Genomic DNA, 16,062 nt, shown 5'->3' with positions numbered 1-16,062 from the left:
GAAAAGATGAGGAAACTGAACTATGTTTGCCAAGGAAGCAGAAAACTCCAATGGGCTCAGATATTTTAAACAACAAGAAGAAAAAGACATAAAATGTCATAACCCTTGTGATTTTAGTAATTTTGCTGTACGAAGTTAAAGGCCGTCAGTCGGCCATCTTTGGTCAGATTAGAAAGCAAAATGTTCTGCATATATGTTTACTCATGTATTGTCTTTGTGCCAAATTTGAATGAAATCAGTCCATGCATATCCGATAAATTATTGGGGACACGTTTAAATAACAAAATGGACGCCAGTCGGCCATCTTGGATCTGATCTCCAAAGAAAATGACGTGCATATGTATACCATCGTCTATTTTCTTTGTGCCAAGTATGAAAAAAATTGGTTCATACATCTCCGAGATATGGTTGCAGATGGACGGACGGATGGGTGGACAGGCGAGACCCAATCCATAATCCCCCGTTTTGGACCAAGTCCAACGGGGTTAATAATGTTTACTAGCAGAACCCAAATAAAGAACACACTATATTACCCTCTGCAAATGAATGTACCACCAAGACAAAGTCAATTTTGCAAACCCACAGTAACTCTGTATGCAAATAGGGTACAGATAGAGCTTTCAATCCAAAGGGAGCGAATCCAAAAATATACAGGGACGTACACATAGTGGACAATAAATGGAAACACCTGGGTAAATGAGGGACACCAAGCAACGGTTTCCACACAGCTGTAGCCCATGTGTTAATTAAGCAAATAGCATCCCAGCATGTTTAGGGTCATGTGTAAAATGCTGCCACAGGCCTGGTTGCCTGTAATTATGGCTAGCAAGCCTGCAACAGGAGACCCCCAATGCCACCATCCACAGAGCACATGTGGTCGCCTAATGGTTTGATGACCATGACACTGATGTTATCCATATGTCATGGCCTTTTCAGTTACGAGATCTGAACTCAATTGAGCATTTATGGGATATTCTGGGACGCCTGAGACAGCGTTTTCCACCTCCATCAAACAGGTGTGAGTTGATTGACTTTCTCGTGGAAGAATGGTGGCCCAATGGACAATAATTTAAGGTTGAAGGCCGCAAGTGGTGGCCCATGCTCTATAAAGAGACTTTACATCGGTATTGTACACCGCACCTTTCCTATGCCATCTCCAGGCACTGCATAACGTCATTGCTGGGCACCGAATGGGGCTCGGCAGTGACGCACGCTGAAAGGGAGTACTCAGTTTTCACTCTGGTTGTTTTCTTTCTTGTTTGTCCGGGCGATATCTCAACCATCCTTTGAGCGAGGAAGCTGAAATTTCGGCACAATAGCGAGCAAGTACTTTGTCAAAAACTGTATTTTTTGTTTTTGGGATTAATCAATTAATTGATGAGTTATTGAATTATTAGCGATTAATTAAGTACTTATACATTTCCTTTCTCTTCTGGCCATTATCTCAGGCACCTTTTGAGTTAGGAAGCTGATATTTGGACATGCCAATGACCAAGTGATTTGGCTGCAAAGGCTATTTTTTATTTATTGATTAATCAATTAATCGATTAATTATTAAATTATTTGATTAATGACTATTTTTTTTATTTTTTTTAGTTGCAGATTCTGATGAAATGGTGGTGGTTTGTGTGTTCTATTAGCGAATTGATTAATTATTTCTTTTTTATGATTATTATTTATTTATTTTCATTATTAATTATTTATTTATTTTATTTCTCCTCTGGGCAATATCTCAGGCACCTTTTGAGCTAGGAAGCTAATATTTGGACATGACAATGACCAAGTGATTTGGCTGTAAAGGTTATTTTTGATTTATTGATTAATTAATTAATCGATTAATTATTTAATTATTCAATGAATGACTTAATTAATTAATTTTTTTAACGTTACAGATTCGGATGAAATGGTGGTGGTTTATATATTCTATGAGCCAATTGATTAACCATTAAATTTTTTTATGATGATTATTTATTTATTTTCATTGTTAATTATTTATTTATTTTATTTCTCATCTGGGCAACATCTCAGGCACCTTTTGAGCTGGGAAGCTAATATTTGGACATGACAGTGACCAAGTGACGTGGCTATAAAGATATTTTTGATTTATTGATTAATCATTTAATCGATTAATTATTCATCGATTAATAAATTAATTATTTAATTTTTTATTAATGACTTTTTAAAATTAAATTTCTGAAAGATACACCTTCGGATGAAGCACGAGTGGTTTAGTTATGCTATTAGCCAATTGATTAAGAAAATATTTTACGATTGTCTTTTATTGATTTTAATTATGCAATTAATCAATCAATTATTGTACACCTCTCCCTCGCAACGCACCACCACCACCATCTTGCACAAGGAGAACCACCACCATTTTTTTTTCTCCCTCCCAACGCAGCCTCTATGAGCTGCATGCGGTATTGCCGGGCGCCAGAGGCGCCCCGGCAATGCCGCGCTGTAGGATATTTAATTATTTGGCATGGGGCGGTGTTAGTGGGGCAGCTTAGGTAGTGGATGGGGACATGCCGGATAAAAGCACCAAAATTTTATCAGGCAATCTTCAGGGTCCCAGCTATGATTCTATAACTGGCGCCAAGCGATACGACCACTCTTATTTGAAAAAATATTTTATTTGTGAAAAAATATTTTGAAAATTTTGGGGAAAAAGTTTTTTGGGGGGGTTTTTGGAAAGGAAATGTTTTTATTGCAGAAATGATAATCTTTCCCAAACATTTTGGTGTAATTGTTTTTTAAATCGAACATCTAGAAGTATTTTAAAACAATATTTGAAAATTAGGTGTCTCGGGTGCATTTCCTCAATTTGGAAAATTTCTTGGAAATTTTTTTTTTTTTGGTTTTTGGAAAAGAAATGTTTTTATTGCAGAAATGAGAATCTTTTCCGAACATTTTGGTGTAATTGTTTTTAAAATCGAACATCTAGAAGTATTTTAAAACAATATTTGAAAATTAGGTGTCTCGGGTGCATTTCCTCAATTTGGAAAATTTCTTGGAAAATTCTTGTAAATTTCTTGGAAATTATTTTTTTGGGGGTTTTTGGAAAAGAAATGTTTTTATTGCAGAAATGAGAATCTTTTCCGAACATTTTGGTGTAATTGTTTTTAAAATCGAACATCTAGAAGTATTTTAAAACAATATTTGAAAATTAGGTGTCTCGGGTGCATTTCCTCAATTTGGAAATGGTTCTTGCAGAGTTTTGTGGTTCTTGCACAAGGATACCAATGAGGTCTGACTTCTTTCCTTGGCGCAGTTTTCCTCTTTCAGATAGAGAAGGGGGTGCGGATGATTTTCATGCTGGAAGAAGGTTCCCATATCTGTATCCCTGTTCTGAGCAACTATGTACAGACGAGAGAAGAGGGACACATCATCTTTCAACAGGGAAACATGCTCTGACTGCTTCCTCTTCCCCTTGGATGGTGACCTGAAGAGAGGCAATGAGTTCCTCTTCACAGGCTCATGTATGGACTGCCTTCGTTCAGTGATGATAGCCTTGTTGTCGCTGTCGTACTGAGCCTTTCCCACTTCTTCTATGGTATGCACAGTGTTGGCCACAGTTTCTTCAATCACATGCCGCGTGTCGAGTGCAATCAGCTCGCTTCCTTCATCTAGGAACGGGTTGCTCATCTCGTTGATAACTTGAATAAGGCCCAGTGTTTGCTCGTGAAATGTCTTCTGCGCAGACAGACCTTCTTCGTAGTGCTGGCGTTCATCTTCTGAGATGGCAGTGTACTCCCGCTTCTACTTCTTGAGCAGGACTGTTTTGAAACGAGGCATGGTAGGCGGACCAGGCTATACAATCTCCCTTGACCACCTCTTCTTTTGCCATGCAACATATAGCAACATATAGCAGATATAATTTCACCATATAGCAGATTTAATATAATATGCATGTAATTAAATAAAAATATGTAAATGTCTATTGTGCATGCATCTTGCTGTTCGGATCGTTTGGCGCCGCTTCTAGAATTGAAGCTTAGATGCTGAGGAATGCACCCGAGACACCTAATTTTCAAATATTGTTTTAAAATACTTCTAGATGTTCGATTTTAAAAACAATTACACCAAAATGTTCGGAAAAGATTCTCATTTCTGCAATAAAAACATTTCTTTTCCAAAAACCCCCCAAAAAAAAATTTCCAAGAAATTTCCAAGAATTTTCCAAGAAATTTTCCAAATTGAGGAAATGCACCCGAGACACCTAATTTTCAAATAGTTTTAAAATACTTCTAGATGTTCGATTTTAAAAACAATTACACCAAAATGTTCGGAAAGGATTCTCATTTCTGCAATAAAAACATTTGTTTTCCAAAAACCCCCAAAAAAAAAAAATTCCAAAATTTTCAAAGAAAATTTTCACAAAAGAAAAAAATTCAAATAAGAGTGGTCGTATCGCTTGGCGCCGGTTATAGAATCATAGCTGGGACCCTGAAGATTGCCTGATAAAATTTTGGTGCTTTTATCCGGCATGTCCCCATCCCTTTGAAATTCGGTGCTAAGCTGCCCCACCATGTACTTTGAATGTATCTTTACTTGTTTCCATTTTTGTCCACTACCTGTCGCTTCTACTTTCGTATACAACACTTGGCTGCGGATAGGATCATTTTTCTGGTGGTGCAGCTGTGCTTCTGATGCAGTGCCTGTACAAGAGAGCAGCAATTTGGAATTTGTTCCAGGATGCTGGTGTTAATTCGCCTACTCTTCGCGATGGACTAGTTGATGGTATCTTTAACATCCATAAACTAATGCCAGCACATGTGATGCCCAGGTCAATGTCCATCCACGGGACAGCACATTGATGAATCGCCCTGCATGCGAAACAGTTCATAGCTGTGCTGGGAATCAAACCCAGGCTAGACAGCTCAGGGGGGAATGTGCATACCAGTCCCAGGGACGTAGCTGCACGAAACAGAAGGGAAGGCTCTTTATGTAAGCCAATTTGTTACGATGAAGATAATGACTGCCTTTGGATTTTGTAGTTGCAATACATTATTTCTGGAGAAACCTTTAATCTTTCTGAAAAGGCAACCCTAAATGTGCAAGGGATGGATTCGGTCATAAAAGTTATTACATTTAGATGCTCTTGATATATGTTTGTTGTATATACCAATTGTGCTGTGAAGTTGAAGGACGACTGAAAAAAACATCCAAAAAAAACACGTTGCTTTTGCATTTGAAACGCTGTCAAATGTCCAAAAGTAATACGAGTTAAACATGACAAATGTCCAAAAGTAATACGAGTTAATGAAAGCACTCCTCTAAACATTGTGATCATGGGTGATGGTGTTAAAGTATCCAAGTCACTGAAACAGCACTCCGATACTATCTTTACCTGACTTGACTAGTTTATCTCAACAACTGCAGGATGAAGATTGAAGGCCTCCCTCAACATGGTGCACTCTACTCTACACAATGCGATTTAAGGCCATTATACTCCAGTAGGTTTTCCAATTTGTTCTTTCCATCTGATCTTTCTCTGCTTCCTCCATGGCCTTCTCTCAGGTTGCCAGTTTGTAATTCCTGTTTTCCTTCAATTGTCAGTTCTTCTTGCTACGTGTCCTGCCCAGTTCCATTTAACTTTTTACCTCCTGCCACCTTGTGTTTTCAACCCTGTCTGTTTGTCTGCTTGTCTATGAGCGGATATCGAAACAATTTGTAACGGATTCGGCCAAAATGTGGTGCACTGATTGGATGTGTGACAAGGACGAATCAATCAGATTTTGGTGAAGATCCGGACACAAGAATTCTTGAATTTACAAGTGATTCCTCACCATTGAGAGGTAGGGCCAAAAACAATATATGGCATGATGTCTCAAAAAGCTATGGGCATATGTACAGATGAAGCTTGGTGGACACTGGACAGGTTGGGTGTGTGGCAAGGAAGAATTGATTCGACTTTGGTGAAAATCCAAATCTGGATCCGGATACGATAATTGTTTTTAATTTTTTTAAGTGATTCTTCACCATTGAGAGATGGGCCAAAAATGATATGTAGCATGATATCTCAAAAAGCTTTGGACATATTTGAACGAAACTTGGTGGACAGGTTGTGAGTGTGAGAAGGACGAATCGATTTAATTTTGGTGAAGATCCGGATACGGGTACGGCTAGTATAATTTTTAAAGCGATTCTTCACCATTGGGACATAGGGACATAAACCCTGGTGTTGGGCTAGCGGTTAGGGTGCCGGCTTGGGTTCCTAGGATCCTGGGTTCGAATCCCGGTCGATCGCTGAATTAACACCAGGGGGGTTGACTCAGCCTGTCATCCTTCCGAGGTCGGCTAATTGAGTACCAGTTCACTGGTAATTCCCTGCTTGTCGTTAAAGGCGGCAAAAAGGGTTGGCGTCAGGAAGGGCATCCGGCCGTAAAACATTGCTTCAAAAAGGGGACCGAAAAACAACAACAACCACAGTTCCCGAAAAAGGCCAACCCCCGCTTGCGGGGGAAAATGGCCTCTAAAGGTGGTTTTTTTTTTTGGTTTTTTTTTTTTTTTCTTCACCATTGGGACATAGGGCCAAAAACGATACAAAGCAGGATATCTCAAAAGGTTATGGACGGATTTGGATGAAACTTGGTGGAAAGGTTGGGTGTGTGAAAAGCACTAATCGGTTCCATTTTGGTGAAGATCTGAATATGGATTCGGCTACAATAATTATTTAATTTTAAGTGATTCTTCACCATTGAGAGATCGTGTGAAAAGCGATACATAACATGATATTTTAAAAAGTTATGGACGAGTTATGAATAAACGTGGTGGATGAGTTGGTTAGGTGACAAGAACAAGCAGATTAGATTTTGGTTCAGGATCGAATCCAGATCCGGCCTATCAGTTGGATACAAAACGTAAACTGTTCACCAGGCGGAGGTATACTCTCTACTGAGTGCCGTTCCAGTTTAAACTTTATCATTATCATTTAACATACTCCCAAAAAGTGAATTGTCTTCAGAAGCATTATTTTTTAATCAATGGTGACATATCAAACAGGCTAAAAGAGGAAGGAAGGGTCAAACTGGTCAATCTTTATTTCCGCTTCCGCTTCCGGTCCGGTCTGGAGAGGACGCTGGCGTTACTTGTTCACCACTTCTCCGACTGGGCCATTGTACATAGTTTGCTTTTCTGGTGGTCGTGGCGGATTTTTGACCGTTGGGTCTGCCCTCTGCTCGGTCCCGGCTCTGCTCCTGGCTTCGCCTGCCCGGCTCCTCCACTGTTTCCTCAGGCCCGCTGCCGTTGTTTGCGGCGGTGGCTGTTTGCCGCTGTGTTCTTGATTAGCGGCTGCGGTCGTTTGCCGCTGCGTTTGCCGCTTTGCCTCCTCGACCTTGGCCTCGTACTCGTCCCTTCGCTCCTGCCTGGCATGGCTCTGAGGTACTACGCCGCAAGGCTTCTTCTGCTCAATACTCACTCCACCCCATCATGCATCTCTGCAATCAAGTACCACGGACTCCAGCGACGACCCAGATACATTCATAGAGGCTCCGGTCGTAAGTTTGTTTACTTACATACAGGACACTCCATTCCCATACTCTGGTCGGCTCAGCGCACTCCCACTCATTGTCCCAGCGCACCTGGTCACAGCAACGCACACGATTGCACCTCCTGTCTGCAAACCCTGGCTAAATCACCTGAGTTCATCCCCACCGTACAAAACAACATCAAGCTCACCCTGTTCAATACCCGGTCCCTCAACAACAAAAGCCTCATCCTGAACGACTACATTCTGGATAATAAACTGGACTTTCTCTGTCTCACTGAAACCTGGCAACAACCTCTGGACTACTTCTCACTCAACCTCACTACACCCAATGGATATTCTTACATCAATAAACCACGCTCGGAGGGCCGAGGTGGTGGAATTGCCGTAATTCACCGACAAGACATCAAGACCAGCCTCATCTCCATCTCATCTGCTCCATCATTTGAACACCTGGCTTTTAAACTCTCTGGTCACACACAGTCAGTCACGGCTGTCGTCTACCGCCCTCCCAAACCACACCCATCATTCCTGTCTGACTTCTCCTACTTTCTGACCCAGCTCTGTTCCCTCTCCCCCTCAATCCTCCTCCTCGGTGATTTCAATATCCACATGGACTCCACTGACTCCACAATAACCACTGACTTCACTGATTTACTCACCTGCTTTAACCTCACTCAACATGTCAACTTTCCTACCCATAACCGTGGTCACATTCTGGACCTTGTCTGCTCTACTGGATTAATTTTGCACCATCTCTCTGGCTCCGACCTCACCCTCTCTGACCACTTAGCCATCACTATGACCATCAACATCCCCACCCCAGCACCAAGGCATTATCGCACTATCAACTTCCGTAAGCTAAACGCTCTTTCACCTACCTCATTCTCATCCACCCTCTCTGAAAAAATGTCCACTTCTCCCTTTGTTGACCTCCACACCCCTTCTGACCTCACTGACTACTACAACCACACTCTCTCCTCCTGCCTTGACCAGCTTGCGCCTATAAAAACCAAAACAGTTTCTTTCACCCATTCTGCTCCCTGGTTTACCCCTGAACTCCGCCTGATGAAAACTCCGCAATAAAACAGGTCTCACAATTCACTCCCAAGCCTACAAGGACCACCTACAACACTACAAAGATGCCCTCTCCCGCGCCCGCTCCGCCTACTACTCTCAAATATCCACTCTGGCTCCGGAAACCCAAAAGCACTCTTCTCTACAATAAACAAACTCCTCAGCCCCCTGAACACCACCACCCAGTCATTCACAGTAGACAACTGCATCTCCTTCCTTTCATTCTTCCAATGCAAAATTGACAATATCTACAACAGCTTAACCACCACCGCACCCGCTCCCCCTCAAACCACCTGCCCCCCTTATCCTGCCAACCCCTGTCTCAATTCTCCCCAACTGACCTCTCTGAACTCCTCAAAGGAATGAAAACTGCCACCTGTACTCTTGACCCCATCCCCTCCAGCTTTGTCAAGGCCTCCCTTCCTGCTCTCTCTCCACTTATCACTGCAACAATAAACTCCTCCCTGTCTACAGGCATCGTCCCACCATCCCTCAAAATTGCTGCTGTTACCCCCATTCTGAAAAAACCTGGACTCAACCCTGACACCCTAAATAACTTCAGACCCATCTCCAACCTACCCTTTCTGTCAAAAGTTTTGGAACGCGCTGTAGCCACTCAACTCAAACATCACCTCTCTGCCAATAACCTGTATGAAACATTCCAATCCGGATTCCGCTCCAACCACAGTACTGAAACTGCTCTCCTCAAAATCACTAACGACCTTCTCCTCTCCTCTGACGCTGGCAACCTCAACATTCTCATCCTCCTCGACCTCAGCGCCGCCTTTGACACCATCAATCACACCATCCTCCTCACCCGACTTGAAACCACCTTTAACATTACCGGCACTGCCCTCTCTTGGATCAAATCATACCTCTCTGACAGACGCCAGTTCATCTCCATCAATAACTGCAAATCCCCCACTGCTCCCCTCCCCCAAGGTTCAGTTCTTGGCCCCCCTCTTCATCCTGTACCTGTCCCCCCTTGGTCACTTAATCCGCCGTCATGGTCTCCAATTCCACTGCTTCGCCGATGACATCCAGCTTTTCATCTCCACCAAGTCCATCTCCACCGCCACCCACTCTATCCTGACAAACTGCATCACTGAAATAAAATCCTGGCTTCAAATCAACTTCCTCAAACTTAACTATGATAAATCTGAAATAATCATCATTGGCCCAAAAACGCTCACCAAATCCACCCATAACTTTGCCCTCAACATCGACGGTTTCCCAGTATCCACCTCCCCTCACATCCGGAATCTTGGCATCATCTTTGACCAAACCCTCTCCTTCGACAAATACACTAAACACATCACAAAGACAGCCTTCTTTCACCTGAAAAACATCGCCCGTCTCCGTCCATCCCTCTCCTCCATGGCTGCAGAAACCCTCATCCATGCCTTCATCACCTCCCGTCTGGATTACTGCAACAGCCTCCTCTATGGTTCACCCTCAATAATCACCAATAAACTCCAATACATTCAGAACTCCGCTGCCCGTCTACTCACCCATTCCCGGACCCGTGACCACATCACCCCCGTCCTTTACAAGCTTCACTGGCTCCCCATCCCCCAGAGAATCCAGTACAAAATCCTCCTCTTGACCTACAAAGCCCTCCATAACCTGGCCCCATCCTACCTGGCTGACCTCCTCTTCAGACACACTCCCACCCGCAACCTCCGCTCTGCTGGTACCAACCTCCTGACTCCCCCCCCCCCCCCCCATCCGGACCAAATTCAGATCCTGGGGGGACAGGGCCTTCTCCATCGCTGCTCCCACCCTCTGGAACTCACGACCTCACACCATCAGAGACTCCTCCTCACTCACCACATTCAAAACATCACTCAAGACCCACCTGTTCAACACTGCATTCAACATTTAACCTACAGCATTTAACCCCTGACTATCTCTTCTCCTTCTCCTTCCTTTTGCTTTGATTATTTACCTATTGATTTTTGTCTTTTTGCACTTGTTTTTTGTACTCTGTCAAAGCGTCTTTGGGCTTCTTGAAAAGCGCTATATAAAATAAATGTATTATTATTATTATTATTATAATTCCAACAAAATGTACTTAATCATGGTGCTACATATATAACCCATTTCCATTTTGTCCAACAACCCGGGGTCAAAATAAGATGTCCATCTCTCTCAAGGACAACCCGACCACTCAATATAACCATCTCCCAGCAGTCAGCCGTGTATCATGCGTGCGATTCTCACCAAGCATGCGCACATATATGGCATCCTGGTCAGAGCTATCGAATGATATTGCTCCACGCCTCTGAAAAACAAGAAAAGCAGAACCAGAAATTGAAACCTGCCTGGGATAACAATGTTACTGTCACTGATACTTTTAACATTATCTTTATTATCATTCAACAGCATAAGGAACATTTTGATCAAAAATAAAGAACATCCATTTTACTTTGAAGGATCATATTTTGTTTTATGTCCTTGACTACAAAGCACATGTAAAGATACTCACGCGAATGAACGTATGGAATGTTCGCCCTCCCCCATATCCTTCCAAAACCACCTCCCGCATGGATGAATCCTCTCCCCACCTCCCATCCCCTATGAATGAATTTAAGCAGAACGTCCTCCCCCACCTCCACACTCCCCCCTTGGCATTTCCCTGCATTGAGGAATCAGCAACATCCTCCTTCTCCCCCATGAATGAATAAACAGAATGCTAACCCTTGCGAAATGCAACAAATGAATGAAAAAGCAGGATCAGACAACACTCCTAAATAGCGATTAAGCAGTTACTTAATTTTATACACAAACTTTCAACACTCTTAAACCCATTCACCCAAAAATCACAAAATTATCCTGTAATGTAACATGCCTATGATTGTCTGATTGTCCATCACCAGGTATGCTGCAGGCCTTGTGGGTTTATGCTTTGTTATCCGAGCTCGCAAAGGTCAAATTCCCCGCTTGCAATTTTCACTCAGGAACACAGCACCTACTATAGTTCAAACCTAAACAAACAAGAATAAATCTGTAGGCTGTCAAATTCCAAATCACTATAAGAAACAGACATTAATCACTATTCTTTACAAATCCCTGTCCCCACGACAAAAACAAGGGCCAACACGCACTTAGACAGCAGCAAGAACTGGACCAAAGTTCAGTGATCCAGGCAGCCATATTGAGAAAGCCAAATAAATAAATAAACATAAGGATAGACAGACACAAAGAAAAACAGAGATGTGAGAGGGAGAAAGAGACTCTCCAGTTGGTGTTTAGATCTAAAGTGTGTGTTGTACGCAAGTGGCATAAATAAAGATAAAAAGAGAAGTTTCCCAATTTAAGGTGAACTATGTGTTTGACTTTATCATTAAACTTGGTCTCGATTCCATCCCCATTGGGTGCTGGGTCAGACACGATGGTAATTCGTTGGTGACAGCGCCGGCGGTCTTGTGATTGCACGAAGACTCCTTCAGTAAGAAAGTTAAAACATGGTGCGTGTTTTACAACCAGTCTAGTCCTTACATTATGGTCCTAGCTTTTGTAAACATATACTTGTATGGCTGTGAGAGCAATTATATGACGACGGTGCAATAATACACTGATGTGATGATAAAAGGGAACAAAAAAAAACTTCTGGTTGAACTTCAGGTTCCAATGACAACAAATAAAATCACAGGCCTCGATATACAAATCAGCATTATCTGCCAATTGCTGCAAAACAAAATGTTGAAACAATATTGAGCGAAACAGAGACTTGTTGATTTGCTGGCGACACACACAAACTGCCGACAGCGGAGTATTAAATTCAATGTGGAACAAAAGCATTTTGTGTGCCGAGAATGCCATAGAAACTGATGAGGAATTTAACCCGGCATGCAAATTCGCATGCACACACACGCACGCATGCACGCACACGCACACACGCACACACCTTAAAAAACATCCCTGGGAATGTGAATACAAACGAACTGCAGCTGGTAGCTGTCCGGGGCTCAGTCAGGATCAGACCTCAACAAAGCCCTCGGAACAAAACTTTGAGAATGCCAAACTTCACAGCTTAGCCCATGAACCCTACCCTGAAAGTTTCGTCTCAATCGGACGTATGGTTGCTGAGAAAAACGAGGTTCAGCCCGTACGGCCGAACAACCCGAAAACATAATGCCTCCGGCGACTTTGTCGTAGGAGGCATAAAAAGGACGGAGTAGAATACCGAGAGACCACGAACCTCTGCAATGCGGAAATAAAAGGGCTAGACACTCAGCTACGTTGTGGGTGAACCCAATGATTTTGACGGCCTTACTTTCCACTGCATTAAGAAAGGCAAGGTGTGAGATCGGGTCACCAACCCAAAGGGAATGAGATGATGTTCAGAACAGAAAGAGGATAGGCAAGAGCAGCAGAGCAGGTTTTTAGGACCCCCATTAAACGTGACCCATTTTAGTGACACCCCATTAACACTCGAACATGAACACACACACACACACACACACACACACACACACACACACACACACAACCTTTGAAGCTGAGCAGAGAATGGAAGAAAGATGTACATTTTGACCCATTACACACAGGTACCCCAATAAATTAACAACAATAAAGAATTACACTAACAACTGTGTAATAATAAACAATTCTCCCTTAGAACTGAGCCAGTACAAGCAAGACTGGGTTGGGGGAAATGGAGTCGGCATGAGCAAACGTGGGGGAGTGGGAGGGGGGTTGGCGTGAGCAAACGGGGGGAAGGGAGGAGGGAGAGGTCGGCATGAGCAAACGTGGGGAAGGAGAGCAGGTCGACATGAGCAAACATGGGGAAGTGGGGGAGGCATGTGCATGCCAGTATGAGAAAAGGGCAAGCCAGTCGAGAAAATATGAAGGTATTTTGTAAAATAAAAAAAATAATAAACATGTCTAACTTGAAAATGAATCTGATCTGATCAACAATCACAGATGGGGCTCAAACATTAATCTTATCGTTGCCAGTACAGTGATCACACACCACCAGGTGACACACTGACAAAAGCAAGTCACGTACAAAGTGAAAAATATTAAACTCGTCAATCTTCAGCACTTACAGAAGTTTGTCTTGTGAATCCATTTCTCATAATAAATGATGCTGATGATGCACTCTCTACGTGTAAAAGCAGGTGATTTCCAAGTAGTTGGATGAGACTTGCACATGGAATCGGAGAGGATGCCATCTCAAATGGTACGTCCACGAGAAGCAGCAAATGATATGCAGCAAGGTTAAGTACAGTCTCTCCAACAAAAGCCTCCAATATGTTAGCTTAAATTGCTTCAAGGTGATCCTTTCACCTCGTTTCCCCATCACCACAATCACAATCATCACTAACAACTTCATGACAGCACTCAAAAGCCACCCCCTCCTCTCTTCTGCCCTCACCTCGCTACAAGCCAAGCCACCAGTGCTGTGAAGTGGGTATTTGCAAAGGTCAGTGTTACCAATGTCCGAGCAGAAATCAAGCGGCGATTCAATTTGGCAGAAGATAAAACAAAGAACAATAAAATAAAATGGAATATGGAGACAACGAAAAGAAAGCTTTACATCGTGCAGCAATTAGAAAATGTCAAATGTCAAAAAATGCGCGACGCACACACTTTTCCCACTTTACCCTCAACCTTTCACTTTATCCTCAACGTCAAATTAATTTCCGGTCCACAACACTCGATGATGAAAAAAAGATAGGAAAAGGAAAACAGCTCAGGTATCACACAGAGCGTGTGAGAACAGCTTCGTAAAATATGACAGGTGACAATCTTTATAATTCAAAGGAATATTCAATACTCTAATCAAGTGTACTCATGTTACTGGCAATGGCGCAGATGATGTCAATTTTGTTTTGTTTTGTTTGTATACAAGATCGAGGCTCGTGTAAGAGCTAACATTCATCAGAAAAAAACAAACTGACACATAAAACATATGATAAAGGGAGCGGGAGACAAGATGGGGAGAGAGGGGGAAGCGCACAAGTACAACAGTAGAGAACAGGGTCATCGGGAGATCTGTGGGAGGGGGAGGGGGTGGGAGAGGTAAAAAAAAAAAACACAAGGACACTGCTAGGACTTCCAGGAAAGAAGTCGGTATTTCAAAAAAGTGGATCTGGGGTGAATTAACCCTATCAGACCCGCTGTCGACTTTAGTCGACTTTTTCCATTGTGTGGCTACAGGATCGAAATGAACGGGTCCGATAGGGTTAACGGGGGTAGAAAAGATCAAGATTTTGGATGGGAGAAGATCAGAGATGGTGGTGAACAGCTGTTTAAAGACCTGGAGAGAAGAGTGGGATTGAAGAGAGCGAGGGAGTTTGTTCCAGAGGTGGGAGAAAAAGAGGAATGAAAGAGTGAAGGTGAATATAGAGTCTTGATTTTGGCAGTTTAACCATAAGAGGGTTGCAGGCAGATCTTGAGCGACCTGTAGGAATATTTGGGGGACAGAGCACAGACAGAGCTGGGGGACCTAGGCCGGAGAGGAGTTGGTAGAAGACAGAAATTAAATTGACCTCATTTAGGTAGGTTACCAAATTTATATCTCTGAAGTTACTCCTAAATAGCATTCAACTAACTCCTAAACAAAGCTTAAGTCCTTACACAAAAGTTTAGCAAAACCCATCTTTGCCCTGAATCAATTTAATCAACTTTGTCCTGAACCTTCGTGAAGGACTCTTCTTTCACGTCCTTAACGTTCAACTAATGTTGGCAGATGGGACACCAAGGTTAATGTCCATCCAAAGTATGGTGCACACATTAATTAATTGCTCTGCATATAAAGCACCAGGATGAGAGCGTGTAGCTGGGGCGAGATTCTAACCCAGGATCGACAGCTGAGAGGCAGGTGTGCATGCTTCTAAGCTATCCTACCATCCCGAGCAAAAGGGAGAATAATCTTTTTTAGCCATCACGTCAAAAATAATATCAGACTGTTGTTCCAGCACACAAAAAGCAGGGGAAGCTGTCAAAAGTCGACAAAACCCACCAACTTCTCAAAAAAAAAAATCTATTTCTTGAAAATGCACGAATCACGGTGCGCGAGAGGAAAAGCAGGTGAAAAGCAGGCTATGGATCAAAATGAAATAAATAAATAAAACAGGAATTATTTGTTTTTAAAGTTTAAGAGGAATCAAGATGACAAAAATTCAGTTGGTATTGCCTTATTTGATCTGTGGCAGGAAGTTTGAGACTTTGTACAAGTTTATATTGTTGCGAATATGGAATTTGGCCTCCATATCCGCTTGTAAATATTCCCCTATTTTCTCCGATACTCCCCAACTCTCCCTTACCCCATTCCCTAGTCCCATTGTCTGTAAACAACACCCATTAGAGCCGATCTTCCCCTTCATCCCCCCATTAAATGTCGTGCCCAGGTCCCCCGCACCACACGTAGACAATTATAGGACATCTTGCTAGTTATTCTTAATCTATGTCAGTTAAGGACTTGTTTCCATTAATTATGACTCTTCGTTGCACCAGAATGTGATTATATGGCACCTGTTAGGAAG

The 16,062-nt window shown here is 42.6% G+C and overlaps 1 protein-coding gene across 4 annotated transcripts in view; it reads right to left on the bottom strand.

Moving 5' to 3' along the window:
* LOC137421850 (high affinity 3',5'-cyclic-AMP phosphodiesterase 7A) overlaps positions 1-16,062 on the bottom strand; it is a 111,739-nt gene that overhangs the window by 46,443 nt on the left and 49,234 nt on the right. For all 4 annotated transcript variants that reach the window (XM_078773220.1, XM_078773219.1, XM_078773222.1 and 1 more), the window contains exon 2: positions 10,790-10,850. In XM_078773220.1, the coding sequence (XP_078629346.1) occupies positions 10,790-10,850 (61 nt within the window). The remainder of the gene's footprint in view (positions 1-10,789; positions 10,851-16,062) is intronic.

Source organism: Myxine glutinosa, chromosome 2, assembly GCF_964187855.1.
Source record: "Myxine glutinosa chromosome 2, kmMyxGlut1.1, whole genome shotgun sequence".
NCBI classification, from domain to species: Eukaryota; Metazoa; Chordata; class Myxini; order Myxiniformes; family Myxinidae; genus Myxine; species Myxine glutinosa.
The sequence above is the reverse complement of the archived record's forward strand: the minus strand, read 5'-3'. Positions and strand labels throughout refer to the sequence as shown.